The following is a 13262-nucleotide window of genomic DNA, read 5'->3' as shown; positions in this document are numbered from 1 at the left end:
TGTCATTGTCCACATGCAGTTATTGAGGAAACAAGTTATTCAAGATGGCAGCCACAAATACAGAAGCTATGGTTCAACATGGAGTCACGTTTTGTTCTTTTCTCTTTTTAATTTTGCTGCTTTAAAATAAATAAAACAATTATACCAACATGAGGATTGCATGGCAGGGGATCGGCTCCATTTTAATTGCAATTAACAGCTAGGATAAATGACTAAGACAATGAGCTACAATCAGCTTCGAAACCTGAAAGTAGTCATTGGCTTTTTGCCTCAGTTTCTCCCTTTGGAAATTGGGCATTGCACCGACCTACTTTACAGGGTTGTTGTAAGCATTCCTGAGAAATTAAAGTCCACCAAGAATGTTCTAAAGATGCTAAGGAATATTAATATTAATGATATTAATAGTAATGAGTTCAGGTCTGGAAAAAAATAATTAGGTGAATTTATAGTTGCAGGGAGTCGGGAAACAACTGACACCTTTCTGGACAGATAGGAAAATACCAGGCTGCCAGAACATTTCTTCCAGAAATTTCAAGAAATATATATATATTTGAAGGAGTCAAGTGCCTAACAATATAACAATAATAGCTTATCTAGGAAAAGATGGGACGACTGCAACTGCCTTTGGTCCATCGCGAAGAACAAAGCCAGTTCGGCCCTGGAAAGGGGAGCAGGGTTCCTCCGAGATTTCTCTTTATTTACAGAGGTAAATCGAAAGATGGGGGGCACTTAAATTCGGAGGAAGGAAGGAAGAACCTGAGATTGCAACAGAGAGACGAGAGCATCAGTCGGAGAGGACAACAGCGAGGGGATTCCCTTGGAGAGATCCTTTTAAAAATTAAAAAGATCCCGGCTGTTCCTGGCTCCAACTTTGGAAGATCAAGGGATGGTTTCTTAGGCACGCCGGGGGAGCGAAGGGCGTTTTGGATGCGGTTGTGGGAGAGACACCATTATGTCTTCTTCTGCTTGCGACCTGTAAGGATAAAAGGGAAAGGTGTCAGAAGAAGCCAAAGACTTAGCAAAACAAGATGGTCTTCACTTGTCGACGGAGGGATAACAAGGTGTATGGTCTCTCTAGGGAAGGCATTCCAGATACTAGGAGAGACCACTGAGAAGACTCCATCTCCCATGTTCCCTGGACTTTGAGTATGTTGGGATGGAGAGAACTGATTCCTCAGAACATCTCAAAACATGGGAAGGCTCATATGGGGAAGAATATGGTCTTTGCCTCTGCAAGGACACCATGGAAGGAGACACTAACATTGCTGGGAAGGGAATTTGGAAGATGGATCCAACAGCGAAAAGGTCCCATCTTCCATGTTTCCACCAGATGCACCCATGAGGAAGAGCCTCCACCGAGCATCTCAAAACATAGATAGACTCATAAGCAAAAACACATTCATTATACAATCGAACAGTATAATGCAAACTGTTCATTGCCATCATCATCATCATCATCATCTTGCAACTCAGCTGCCATTTTGATTTCCTTCCAAAATTCCTTAGAACAATCCTTTTAGTACATTTGCCTCTACAAAATGGCTGTCCATGTGACATGATACTCACGTAGTTCGTTGTTCTTGGTGATGGCAATGGAAGCTCTGGCCCTTGGTCCCTGCTGCGTGAAGTGATACCCGAACCGGATAATGGAGGGACAGTTTTCCAACATGGCAGCCATTTCCATCTCCACGGAGTCCCCTAACCGCTGGCACTGTCAGGAGAAAGAGAAAGGAAGAGGGTTAACAATTATGGAGAGTGTAATAAGAGCAGGTTCTAAGCTGCACAGGTTCCTAATGGTAACTCTCTTAGACTAGTGTCTGCAGTGATGAAACCTAAGCTGCGCAGGTTCTTCGGTGGGTCTCTTAAATTGGTGTTTGCAGTGTGACGCCACTGGATATCGTCACAAACAGCCAACATAAATAGCAACAACAACAAGTTTACTTACCTGTCAGGGGAGACACCATGATCATATAAACAAAATGGTGGCCATCTCACCTGGTTGTCCACCTTAAGCTCAGACAGCGTGGTGTTATTCTTCATGGCTTTGATCACTTCCATCATTCCTGCACTGGTGATGAAGTTGGATTCGATGTTGAGGGTCTGGAGGGTCTTGTTCTCCTTCAGCATCTCAGCCACAGCCTGGAGATAAACACATCAAAACAGGGAAACCATTGTGGGTAGGAAGTGAAGAATTGCATCCCTACTCAAATTTAACCCTCACCCAAAACGTTCCACATCAATCGCAGACAGCTATAACTATGAGGATCTTCCTAAAATCGGTCTTCACCTGTATTGTCTGCCTTTCGGCAAAAAGGGCATTATCAATAAACGTTATTATTATTATTACCCAGCATATCTCCTTACCAAGGTTCAATAGGACTTCCTTATCTGGCCCCATAGCCCCAAAACTTACGTGTGCCACCGGGTCATTACTCCGAGTTGCCACCAAGCTGAGTCTCTTTACATGAGTGTTGGCTTTCATGGCTTCACAAATTTCTTTCAGCGTTTGAATGGGAATGTCCTACCAAAAGGAAGAGAACATAAGTCAGAAAGACACAGTCGTACCAAGTTCAGAAAGTTCAATTAGTTCAAAATGCAGAAGCCAGGTTGATCCATTCCTTTGCCTCCTTTTGGAGACTTAGCGCACTGACCTTAATGTTATTAAGGTTCACCTCCTCGAGATCTTTGTCGTTGCTTTGGATTTTGCCCAGGGTCTCTTCCACGTTGGTGGGGTTCGGGGGCTCATCTGGGACGGGCTTGTATTTATCCGGCTGCACTACACCTGGAAGACAAAACCATGAGGAAGACAAAGAGTTTGCTCATGGAAGGGGGTTGAACAGGTTCCTAATGTGTCCCTACCGGAATCATGAAAGCTAGAAACCTGGAAAGGGGTTTTGCAGAAGAGAAACCTGGATGCCTCTAGTCCTTGGGCCACTCTCTTGTAATCTCTCAAGTTAGTTAACATGGGAGGTTCTCCATGTCTGGTGGCATTTGATCAAGGAAGATGTAGTGACCCTCTATTCTGCCTGGCTGGACTTCACCAGGAGGAATCCTGTGTCCAGTTCTGGGCAGCACCATTCAAGAAGGGCATGGACAATCTGGATGATGCCCAGAAAAGAGCAACCAATTTGGTCAAAGGTCTGGAAGCCAAGCCTTAGGAAGAATGGCTGAGGGAGCTGGGGATGCTTTGCTCGGAGATGAGAAGACTGAAAGTGATATGCCAAACGCAAATCCCAGCAACCTGTAGGATAGAGTCATGGCACTTAAAGTGGTGTCAAACTGCTTTATTTCTGCAGTATGGATATGTCAGTAAACCTTGCGAGGAATGATTTTAGTGTACAAATTGTCTGACAGCGGAATATGGACTGTCTTGGAGGATGGTGGACCCTCCTTCTTTAAACAGAGGATGGGTGGGCATCTCTCAGGAGTGCTTTAGCTCTGGATTTCTGCACTAAGCAGGAGGATGGCCCTTCCATCTCCAGGATCCCAAGAGTCATGAGAGCCAGAATGATGAAACATTAATGGAAGAGAAAAAGGGACGCCTCTGGTCCTTGCCTCCCATGCTCCTTGCAACTCAGGCTGGAGCTCACTCACTGTTTATGCCTTCTGTGTTCGTGATGTTGCCGCTGCAGATGGCATCGTAGTACTGCTTGTTGCTCATGAGGGTGTACATGCCTAAGATGGCTGCAAGGCAAGACAGATGGGGAGAATGAAGCAACAACAACAACAACAACCCAGGCTCTGTTTCTTTGTCTGCAATATTCTTTAATCTGGTTTCTTCATTCTTGTTTTGTGCAGAACAACAAAGATCCTGTCCCTAACTCACAGAGCTTTCCAGCCCTCAGTGCAAAACCATTCCTTGCCTGTAGAAATGTAGTGTGTCAGAAAGCATTCTAGCCTTTTAACAATTATTCAAAGAAGACCCTCTTGATCTGCAGGGCTAGTTTTTCGGCCGGCCCAATTCTGCCATTGGCTGGAGGGGAAGATGGAAGTGATCCTTTTCTACTCTCGGCCTCTCTGTGCCACCTTCAGCTCCAATTCCCAAAGCTCAGCACCTCGCGGAGACGGCGGCCCTCTGGCCTGGTGCCAGGCAAAGACTAAAATCAGAAACCCTCAGGCCGGTTGGCCCTATCGCCTTACACCTGCCAGGGAGCTGCCAAGGCAATAAAAATGTGTGGGGCATCTATGGGGGCAGGGAGAAGGGCAGGGCAGGGCAAGGCGTGGCATCCAGGACCCTTTCCACCACCGGGGTCTGTGTGACCCCACTGACCGGCAAAGGGTTACACGGATATAGCCAAGTATATCATTTTCCTGTCACCATTTCTCTTATATTTGTTGAATTTGCTTGCTTACTGTATGAATGGTTTGCAAAAAGGAAGGAAGGAAGGACGGACAGACGGACGGACGGACGGAAGGAAGGAAGGAAGGAAGGAAGGAAGGAAGGAAGGAAGGAGAGAGAGATTAAGAGAGAAAGAAGGAAGGAAGGGCTGAGAGATTTGGAAAGAAGAAAGGAATAAGGAGAAGGGGAAATGAAAGAGGGAGGGAGGGAGGGAGGGAGGGCCAAGAGATTTGGAAAGAGGAAAAGAAAGGCTGCCCTTTGGGAAGGAGGACCTCTGCTCAAGCCAGTGCCCATCACTGCATCTTGTTGGAGGGAGTTGCACAAGCTCATAAAAAGCATCAAAAGGCAAAGCTTTTCCAGCCCCATCTCCAAAAGATGTCTTCCTCTGTTGTACCCTATTATTGCCCATATTCCCAAATCTCCTCCCAACTCCTCTGTCTCCCAAACTCCCCTTTTTACCTGCAATGTCGCACATTTCGGCGTCAGTGGCATTTTTGAGGGCTTCTTCCAGTTCGGGTTCTAGCGTGATCTGCTCCTCCTTGGGGATTTCTCTTTTGGGGTTCTTTGGGATAAAAGGCTTCCCTGGCATGATGGGGTTGAGGCAGAAAGAAAAACAGAATGAACATTGGATTAAAAAAGCCTAGGACAAAGACCTTTTTATGTCTCCTTCCCACCTGCACTTTCCTCTTTGTCTAGCTGGAAACCTTTTTTTAGTAGCATCAGCATGACCAGAATGGTGAAGGAGGGATGGAGAAACACAGACTTTCCATGTTGGTTTGCAGCAGTAAACAACACAATAATATTTGAGCTGGGGAAGAAACAGGGAATCTCCTCTAGCTACACCTCTCCTTGTAACGACATAGCCCTATACATAATGGAAATCATAAGAAAAGTGGTGAAAATAATAATAAAAAAACATCCCTGGATGCATTATGGAAGAAGGACTCAACTAATCTCCAGAAAAGGCGCACACTCATTTTTCGACTTATGCAAGGCTTTGAGGCAAGCCTCCTCTGAATAAACTTTGCCAAGAAAACCCCAGGATAGGTTCACCTTAGGTCCACCATAAGTCGGAAACGATTTGAAGGCACACAACAACAATGACAAAAACAGAAACTTATCCCTCTTCGTCCCACGTTATTTGCACTTTGGGTACCAAAGTTTCTGTTGAAGACGTCATGCCCAGAAAAACTTTGACTTTGCTAACAGGAGTACAGTCGGCCCTCCTTATCCATGGATTTAAATATCCACAGCTTGAAAATATTCCAAAAAAGTATGCATTCCAAATCGCAAACCTTGGTTTTCTATTTTATATAAGGGACACCATTTTGTTGTGCCGTTATAATGGGACTTGAGCATCCACGGATTTTGTTATCCATGGAGGATCCTGGAACCAAACCCCAGCAGATAACAAGGACCTACTGTATATTCATATTGCATTTTTCATTAAAGAAGTGACCCCATCTTTCTCAAGGCAAAGTAGCCATTTTCTCATGGCTTAAGAGAGGATGGACAGAGGGGCGAAGGACATCACCAACACATCTAGGTCTAGAAATCTGCCCAGTTTCCTTCTCCTTGTAAAATCCGACATCAGTGTTTTTGGGACCCCAAACCCAGCATCTTCTCACCCTTCTATCACGTCTCCCCCTTCCCAAAACGGCCTTAGTTTATAGCGGTCAGCATGGGGACAGCGAGGAAGTTACACCGGTTTATTAATAGCGCCCAGATGCCTTTGTGCGTGTGCTCTTGCTTGGTGCATGGAAGGAGAAAGAGGTGTCATCTATGACAACGAAAACAGCGGAGCTTGGTTTCGCAAAAATCTAGAGGAAGGGAGGGAGATTAGAAATGGAGATGGGTTTGTTTTCCCACAACAAGGGTGAGAATAGGAACCATAATTGCTAAATCTCCCTAGGAAGAGGAAGAGAGGTGATGCACTGGTCTGAGCCAAGGTGACGATGTGACAATTCAGCTCGGTTATAATGACGGATCACAGTCTCTTTTGCACAACACACAATCGCAACAAATAACTCCCCTCTTTGTGTATCCATCCTCATCCATAACTTTTGCCACCTTGACTACACTCTTACAGTTCTCAGCCCCACAGGTCCAGGTTTTCATCTGCAAAATGTTGGAAGGCATGTGCTGCGTCCCTTTCCTTGATAAGGCAGGGAAAGGTAGAAGAAAGGCTGGCAGTTTTTAGAATAGGGCAGCCTCTGGTTTGTTCTAGCAGAGAGAGAAGTAAATTAGCGTGGGAAACGCCGGCCGTGAGGAGGAGGAGTGAAAGGGCGAACACGAGACGGTGCCCGTCTTTGCATCAGCCAGCCACCTCCACCTGTTGCTCCTTATCATCATCACAACCGCCTGGAATCTTTCAGGCGACCTGAGATCGGCCACCCAGCTCCGGGTGCGAGCGATGCAGGGAGCCCGGCATTTTCCTGAGCTTCCCCTTCGAAGTAACCATAACATTTTGTGCTACAACATCTTTCACTCGATTAGTCTCAAAGGTTGCTGCAAGATCCTTTTGCGCTGTGGGAGAGACAGCGGCCAAAAGAGCCCATGCAATTCTAGGCTGCATCAACAGGAGTGTAGTGTCCATATCAAGAAATGATGTAGCGCCACTCTATTTTGCATTGGTTGGACCTCATTTGGAATAACCCTGTGTCTGGTTCTGGGCGCCACAATGCAAGAGGGATGTGGTCAAGGTGGAAAGTGTTTGGAGAAGAGTGACCAAGAGGGTCAAAGGCCTGGAAACCACATGAGGGATGATGGAGGTGTTTAGCTTGGAAAAGAGAAGACTGAGTGGTGACATGACAGGCCCAACTTTAATTGTTGTTTTAATGTGTTTTATATATGTTGTTAGCCACCTTGGGTCCCACTTTAGGTTGGACTGGCCCTTGGAGTGCCTTCCAATTCTAAGATGCTGAAATACAAAATTCAAGTTTGAGGCATCACTAACAATTGTCTTCCATGACCTTTAACTCCCAGGGCTTGAAGCAAAAGATGCCAATGGAGAAAGGTGCAAGAGGATGCTGTGATCACCTTTCGCTTCTATCAATGCAGAGCACCAAAATGCATATTTAGGATAAAGACTCCAAGGTGACGCTGAGTCTTTTGGGGTCCTCTGCACTCCATCTTGGGTCAGTCGTCCACTCTTGGCTGTGCCAAAGGGACAAAGGACTGGAGGGTGCAAATATTCAGACCCTTGTGCAGAAGTCCTGCTAGATTCTGCATCTCATCGGTTTGCAAACTGGATTTGGAAGTCGATGGTGGAAGAGGGAGGTGAGCTGCGCTCGGAGGGGACGCTGCAAACCTTGACCCCCGGCACAAGTCAGGACATCTGAGCTACGCAGAGGGCTGTTTTGAATTCTCCAAGCTAAATATAAACCTTCCTCTCTGTCTCACCCCGATTCCTGGTCTGCACGCACAGTGGGACTATGTGCAACACAAAGGGGCACATTTCCCCCATCACAACCAATGAGATATAATCTCTCCCACCAGTGTGTTTCAATGTGCATTGTGTGTGTCTCTCTGCACATGCCTCCGACATCTCTTGCCCACTTTTCAAAATCCAACTTCCCCAACATTGTGAAGTGGGAGAAGCACAGTTGTTGCTTCAGTCTCTCAGTCCACCAAATTATGGTTAGCGCCAACCAGGGTTTGCACACTAGATTCAATGTCAGAATTGCAGAGCCTTGCTCCCTAACAAATGTGGTTTGTCTGTTCAGATATAATAAAATGTCATTATTATTAATTCATGGTTTACAGACCCACCATGGTTTCAGGGACTGGTTGCGAACCATGTCAACTGAAACATCACGGCAGAACTTGGTTAGTATGAATGACGGCTTGCAGACACACTAGAACCATGGTTTCCAAAGCAATGGTTTGTCTATTCAGCATCACATCGCATCGGATGTCAACCCTGGCTCATTCCCAAAGGGGAGCGAAGGGACGGTGGGCCCTGTCAGTAAAAAGTCGGGGATGCTTCTCCGCTGTGTCCCATCTACTGTATTATTTACTACGGATAAAGCCTATTTTATGGCAGTAACATGTATCAACATCCAGCACTGAAAAAACCTTTGGAGACACCATGATTTCTGAGATCCGATCGTAAACCATGGCTTGCAAGCTGAGTTGGCCAAGGCTGTGCCAACAGAGCAAATATTTAACCCACCAGATTGCTCTTCTGCCTTTAACATTTGACACGCCCAAATCGGAGCAGATTTGGTGCCACCGCCACAACGGCTCTGTGGAAGTCATGGCCTTGCAGCAATGGCAGAAAGTAGCCCCAAGTCCTTGTGCCCCACTGACCTTTCTTCTCCCCGGTGAAGGGCACCAGGTCTTCCCTCTCCTTGACCTCCAAGGCCTGCTTCTCCAGGTGCTGCATCAGGGCATCGCGGTCCAGTGGCCCTGTGGGGCTTTTCTTGGTCTGGTCTCGCTGTCTGAGTCCCGCCGGGAGCATTATGTTCTAGGAAACAAGAAACAGGGATGAAGGAGGGCTTGCAAACCATCGTTCCTCTAGATATACAAAGCTAGGACCCCAAATGTCCCAGAAGACTGGATCCATCGTGACAATGCGAAAGCGTTGCCCCTGTAAGTCCTATGGGATGCTTCCCTTTTTTCCTCCCAAGCTCCAAGAACCCTTTGTTTTGTTTTCCTCCATTTTACCCCTGTAAAAATATTTCATTATGATAAAATAATAATAATAATAATAATAATAATATGTTTTATTTATATACCGCTATTCCACAGATCATATCGGTGAACAGCAAGTAAGCTAATTAGCAAGTAAGCTAATTTGCCCCCAACAGTCTGGGTACTCATTTTAGCGACCTCGGAAGGATGCAAGCCTGAGTCGAGCTTGGGCCCTTTTGCTGGTCTTGAACTCGCAACCTTGTGGTTTTGAGTGAATGGCTGCAGTACAGGCATTTAACCACTGCACCACCAGGGCTCCTTATATTGGAATAAGAATTGGCAAAGTTTGACAGTATAGTGCTTTGCAATGAAACGGGAAACGGCCATATATAAGATGACTTCAAACTTGGTATAAGAACAATATCTTACTCTCTATTTGCTGTTTCTTTCGTTATCACATTTTTCCCCCATTGAACTTTTGCAATTCTTAATAGGCAGATCCACTGTGAATCTTTTATAATGTAAAGAACGGTGATGATAGGATGACTTAAGCAATAATGGAAGATAAAAGCATCATAGAATCATAGAATCGTAGAGTTGGAAGAGACCGTAAGGGTCATCCAATCCAACACCCCTGCCATGCAGGAAATCACAATCAAGGCATCCCTGACAGATGGCCATCCAGCCTCTGTTTGAAGACCTCCAAGGAAGGAGACTCCACTACGCTCCGAGGGAGATTGTTCCACTGTCGAACAGCCCTTAGTCTCAGGAAGTTCCTCCTAATGTTTAGGTGGAACCTCTTTTCCTGGAGCTTGCATCTGTTGCTCCACTGGGTCCTAGTTTCTGGAGCAGCAGAAAACAAGCTTGCTCTCTCCTGAATATGACATCCTTTCAAATACTTAAACAGGGCTCTCATGTCACCTCTTAACCCTCTCTTCTCCAGGCTAAACATCTCCAGCTCCCTAAGTCGTTCCTCATAGGACATGTTGTTTGGATGTCGCCCCTAATGCCTATCTGTCTGTCTGTCCCCCTTTTCCCTTCCAGATGTTGATCTCACTTCAGGATCCATTTCCTGCAGCTCCAGATCCAGTTGCGCCAGCTCCTCTGGGGAGAGCTCCTTCAGGATCTTGTCTTCATCGATATCTCGATATTTCTCCAGCTCTTTCTGGTAGGAAGTCGTCATGGCTGATGGAGGGAGACGCCGCCCCTGCGGTGTAGGCCAAGGGGACTGAAAATGGTTCTGGAAGAAAGAGAGAGACAGAGATGCAGAGAGTAACTCCAGATGTGTGTGTGAATCCATGCCAAAAAGGAGCCACCTTTAAAAACTGATAATATTTAGACTTCCCTGAGATGCTGCTGTGCCAATGTGTGGGACTACAATGCCCATCATCCCCCCTTTTGTCGTGTCAGAGGTGGCATGTATGGCCACTTCAGAGCCATATTAATCTGCCCATCTGTCTTTAGCCAATGCAGATTAAATTGATTCCTTGACCAGTCAATGTATGCAGCTGACCAACGCTGACCGGCCGCTTGGTTGGCCTGAGCCGCTCCCTCTGGCTGGAAATGGACGCAGCGTTTCAATGCGCTCTTAATTTTTTCCATGGTGCAAACATAAAAGGGCAGCCCTGATATTATGCCGGTCGGGTTGGGGAAGAACAGGCGACGGTGTTGATGGAGAGACCCAAAACAGATGGTCAGCGCATTGCTGGGGCCTGATTCTCAAGGGCTCATACTATGGGTCTAAAAGGGATCACTCCATCCATCTAAGGATCCTTCTAACCACTAAGGAACTGCAAGATCCCTTTCGAACCCACCGCCCCAAATCCAAAGCTCCCTGCAGAGAGAAACCTAGCTCACTAAGGTGAAGTGCAAAAGCAACCTCTCTCTGAACAAATCATGCCAACAAAACCCCAATTTAGGGTCTCCATAAGTCAGACACTAGCTTCCAAAAGCAGACAGCATCTAGCTGAGACCCTGCATGGTGGCGTGCTTTGAGCATTGAACTTCAACTCCTAAGATCCGGGTTCAAATCCCCGTTCAGCCCAGTTTTCATCTGTGCAACATTGGAAAGAATGCACACAAGTCAATGGGCAACCTGAAGGCACATAAACATATGCACCAACGCATCTCTGCACCCATTAGCTCCAACTTTTCAGAAACTTTTGAATAAGTTTAATACCTGAGTTTCCCCTTGCACTTAATTCCCTTGTCCCAGACATATAAAATGCTTCCTGAGCGCAAGGTTTCATCTTAAGCTCTTCTCCTCTATTTTCTGTCCTTCCCTGGGATAAAAAAGATCTGTTTGACTGGTAAAGGAGACTTTCGCCACAGAAAAGGAGGGTTGCGAGAACAGAGATAAGGGACGGGATCGCAGCCAAACCTTTTCTTGAGAAGGAGCAAAAGTCAGGGGAGAAAAATGCAACTTCCAAAATGAGCCAAGCTGGTGCCAAAGCCACACAATCCTCCTTCTTGTGCATCCATCCGACCATCAATGGGTTGGAAATTCAACCAGGGTGAGAAAGCTACACCGGATGAATGGCTGCCCAGCTTGCAATGGGTTTATTTTTCCAGATGCGCTAGGAAGGTCAGAAATCCTTAACGTTAGCATGCATCTATATTTTTATGTTGCCAACCCAATGAGTAAGTGGGTACATTTTAAAAAAGAAAGAGACCTAAAGGTTCAACCCACTCGCAAGGAAGCATTGCTCTTGGTATTATTATTAATGGATCTAAATGAATCTGAGGAAGGAGACTTAAGTCTAGGAAAGCTCATGCTGGCAACTTCTTTCTTTTAGGTACTCTCAAAAGTGCTACAAGATCTCTCTACATATTGATGTTTACTGCAATTATGAAGCAGTCTGCGTTGTTTGCACTTCAGCCCTGTTAGTCTGGATTAGAAGAAATGAGGATCTTAACTTCATTAAGGATGGAGATGAGAAGGAGGCAGAATCTTTCCCTTCTTAATCAGTTCAGGCAAAAGCAAACTGCAAAAGCCTCTCTTAGCTGGTCTTCTCTTTTGCATTAATAACTTTTGATGTCTTGATCCCACTCTGGTGTTGCTTTGGCCACAGATCTCCTGGTCTGAATGGAGGGTTTGAGACCAAGCCACTTCCTAACCTTTCCAAGGAAGAATCCCAACCCTTCAGTGGCCTAAATCCAATTGTTTCTCTGCACTGAAAGCACTGCTGAATCATAGTTGGACATTGCCATAAAACCCATTGATCCAGTGGGTCTTCTCAGTGGAGGAGATCCAGCCACTAGATTCCAAGCTGTGTCCTCAAAGGAAGCCAAATCCTTTCAAGGAGATCCCAACAAGCATTGGTCGGCTGGGAGGCTCCTGGTTTGCAATTTGCAGGGAAACTTCTTTTTAACAGAACAGGGAGCAAAAGATGCCTTCGGAAGCAGTACATTGCAACTGCCTCCCATAATAAAGACTAAATTGGGGTCTGGATGGCTACCAGCTATCGATCTCTCTCTCTGCTGTCTGCTTCCCTTCAGTAACAATTGCCACCACCTTCTTTGCATCTCTGTATATGTGCCTCCATCTCCTGCCAACTTATGGATTTGAATTTTATTATAGTGTTTTCTCAGGCAAGGAATTCTCAGAGATGATTTTGCAGGTTCCTTCCTCTGAAGTAGAGCCTCCAGTGTCTGGTATTTGTTGGCGGTCACCTATCAAAGGACTAACCAGGTCTGGCCATGCTTAGCTTCCAAGACCAAACAGAATCTGGTGCCTTGCTTTGTGCCTTCTTCTATTGACTTATGACAACTCCATGAATTATTGCATAGGGTTTTCTTAGGCAAGGGAATCCTCAGAGGTGGTTCTGTCCCTATTTCAGAGTCCATTTAAATGTTGTACCTGAGGATTCCTCGCCCAAGAATGCCCTATGATAAAATCCATGGGGTTGCCCCAAGTCAATAGGTAACTGTGGTACCCTTTGGCGGTCTCCCCTCCAAAGACTAATCTGCCTGGACAGAAGTGCATAAGTCCAGATTGCAGGTCCAGCCCCAGTTTTTTGCCATCTCACCCAGACTCACCCCCCTGCAAAAGGTGTTAAGACAGGCCCAGCCAGGGAAGAGGGATTTGGGGTGGCTTACCTTTGGCGGCCTGTGCCTTTGGCCTCTCCTCCAGCGGAGTGTGGACCCAGAGGGCGGCAGGGCGGACGCCGAGGCAGAGAAGGGTGTGAGATCAGCATTTTATTATTTTAGCTTCCCAGCCGGGCAGACAGTCGGAGAGGGAGGGAGATATCACATATACAGCTTGCCTTATCAATCACTCCACAGACTC

General features: G+C 46.2%; 1 protein-coding gene across 2 annotated transcripts; it reads right to left on the bottom strand.

The window, feature by feature from the left end:
• Positions 1-84: 84 nt before the first annotated feature.
• LOC149301778 (tropomodulin-4-like) lies at positions 85-13262 on the bottom strand. 2 transcript variants are annotated; one of them, XM_089483807.1, is made up of 10 exons: positions 13073-13262; positions 10032-10214; positions 8651-8807; positions 4799-4921; positions 3595-3684; positions 2652-2782; positions 2414-2521; positions 1996-2139; positions 1567-1711; positions 85-973 (listed from the first exon to the last, which is right to left on the bottom strand). In XM_089483807.1, exons 2-10 carry the CDS (start codon positions 10155-10157, stop codon positions 951-953), a joined length of 1047 nt encoding a protein of 348 aa, XP_089339933.1. In that variant the 5' UTR covers positions 10158-10214; positions 13073-13262; the 3' UTR covers positions 85-950. The 2 variants fall into 2 exon arrangements, with proteins under 2 accessions (XP_089339933.1, XP_089339934.1); XM_089483808.1 differs by lacking the exon at positions 13073-13262 and adding an exon at positions 11891-11911.

Source organism: Sceloporus occidentalis, unplaced genomic scaffold, assembly GCF_023333645.1.
Source record: "Sceloporus occidentalis isolate IW3139 unplaced genomic scaffold, rSceOcc1.0.p SCAF_20, whole genome shotgun sequence".
Taxonomy (NCBI): Eukaryota; Metazoa; Chordata; class Lepidosauria; order Squamata; family Phrynosomatidae; genus Sceloporus; species Sceloporus occidentalis.
This window is presented reverse-complemented; position numbering and strand designations above follow the sequence as displayed.

Excerpts from the sequence above, each read along its gene's own strand:
- LOC149301778 (XM_089483807.1), bottom strand. The coding sequence starts at position 10,157 with ATGACGACTTCCTACCAGAAAGAGCTGGAGAAATATCGAGATATCGAT. Across the intron at positions 3,685-4,798 it reads CGAAATGTGCGACATTGCAG|CCATCTTAGGCATGTACACC; the intron begins GTAAAAAGGGGA and ends CTTGCCTTGCAG. Across the intron at positions 2,783-3,594 it reads GAACACAGAAGGCATAAACA|GTGTAGTGCAGCCGGATAAA; the intron begins GTGAGTGAGCTC and ends TTTGTCTTCCAG.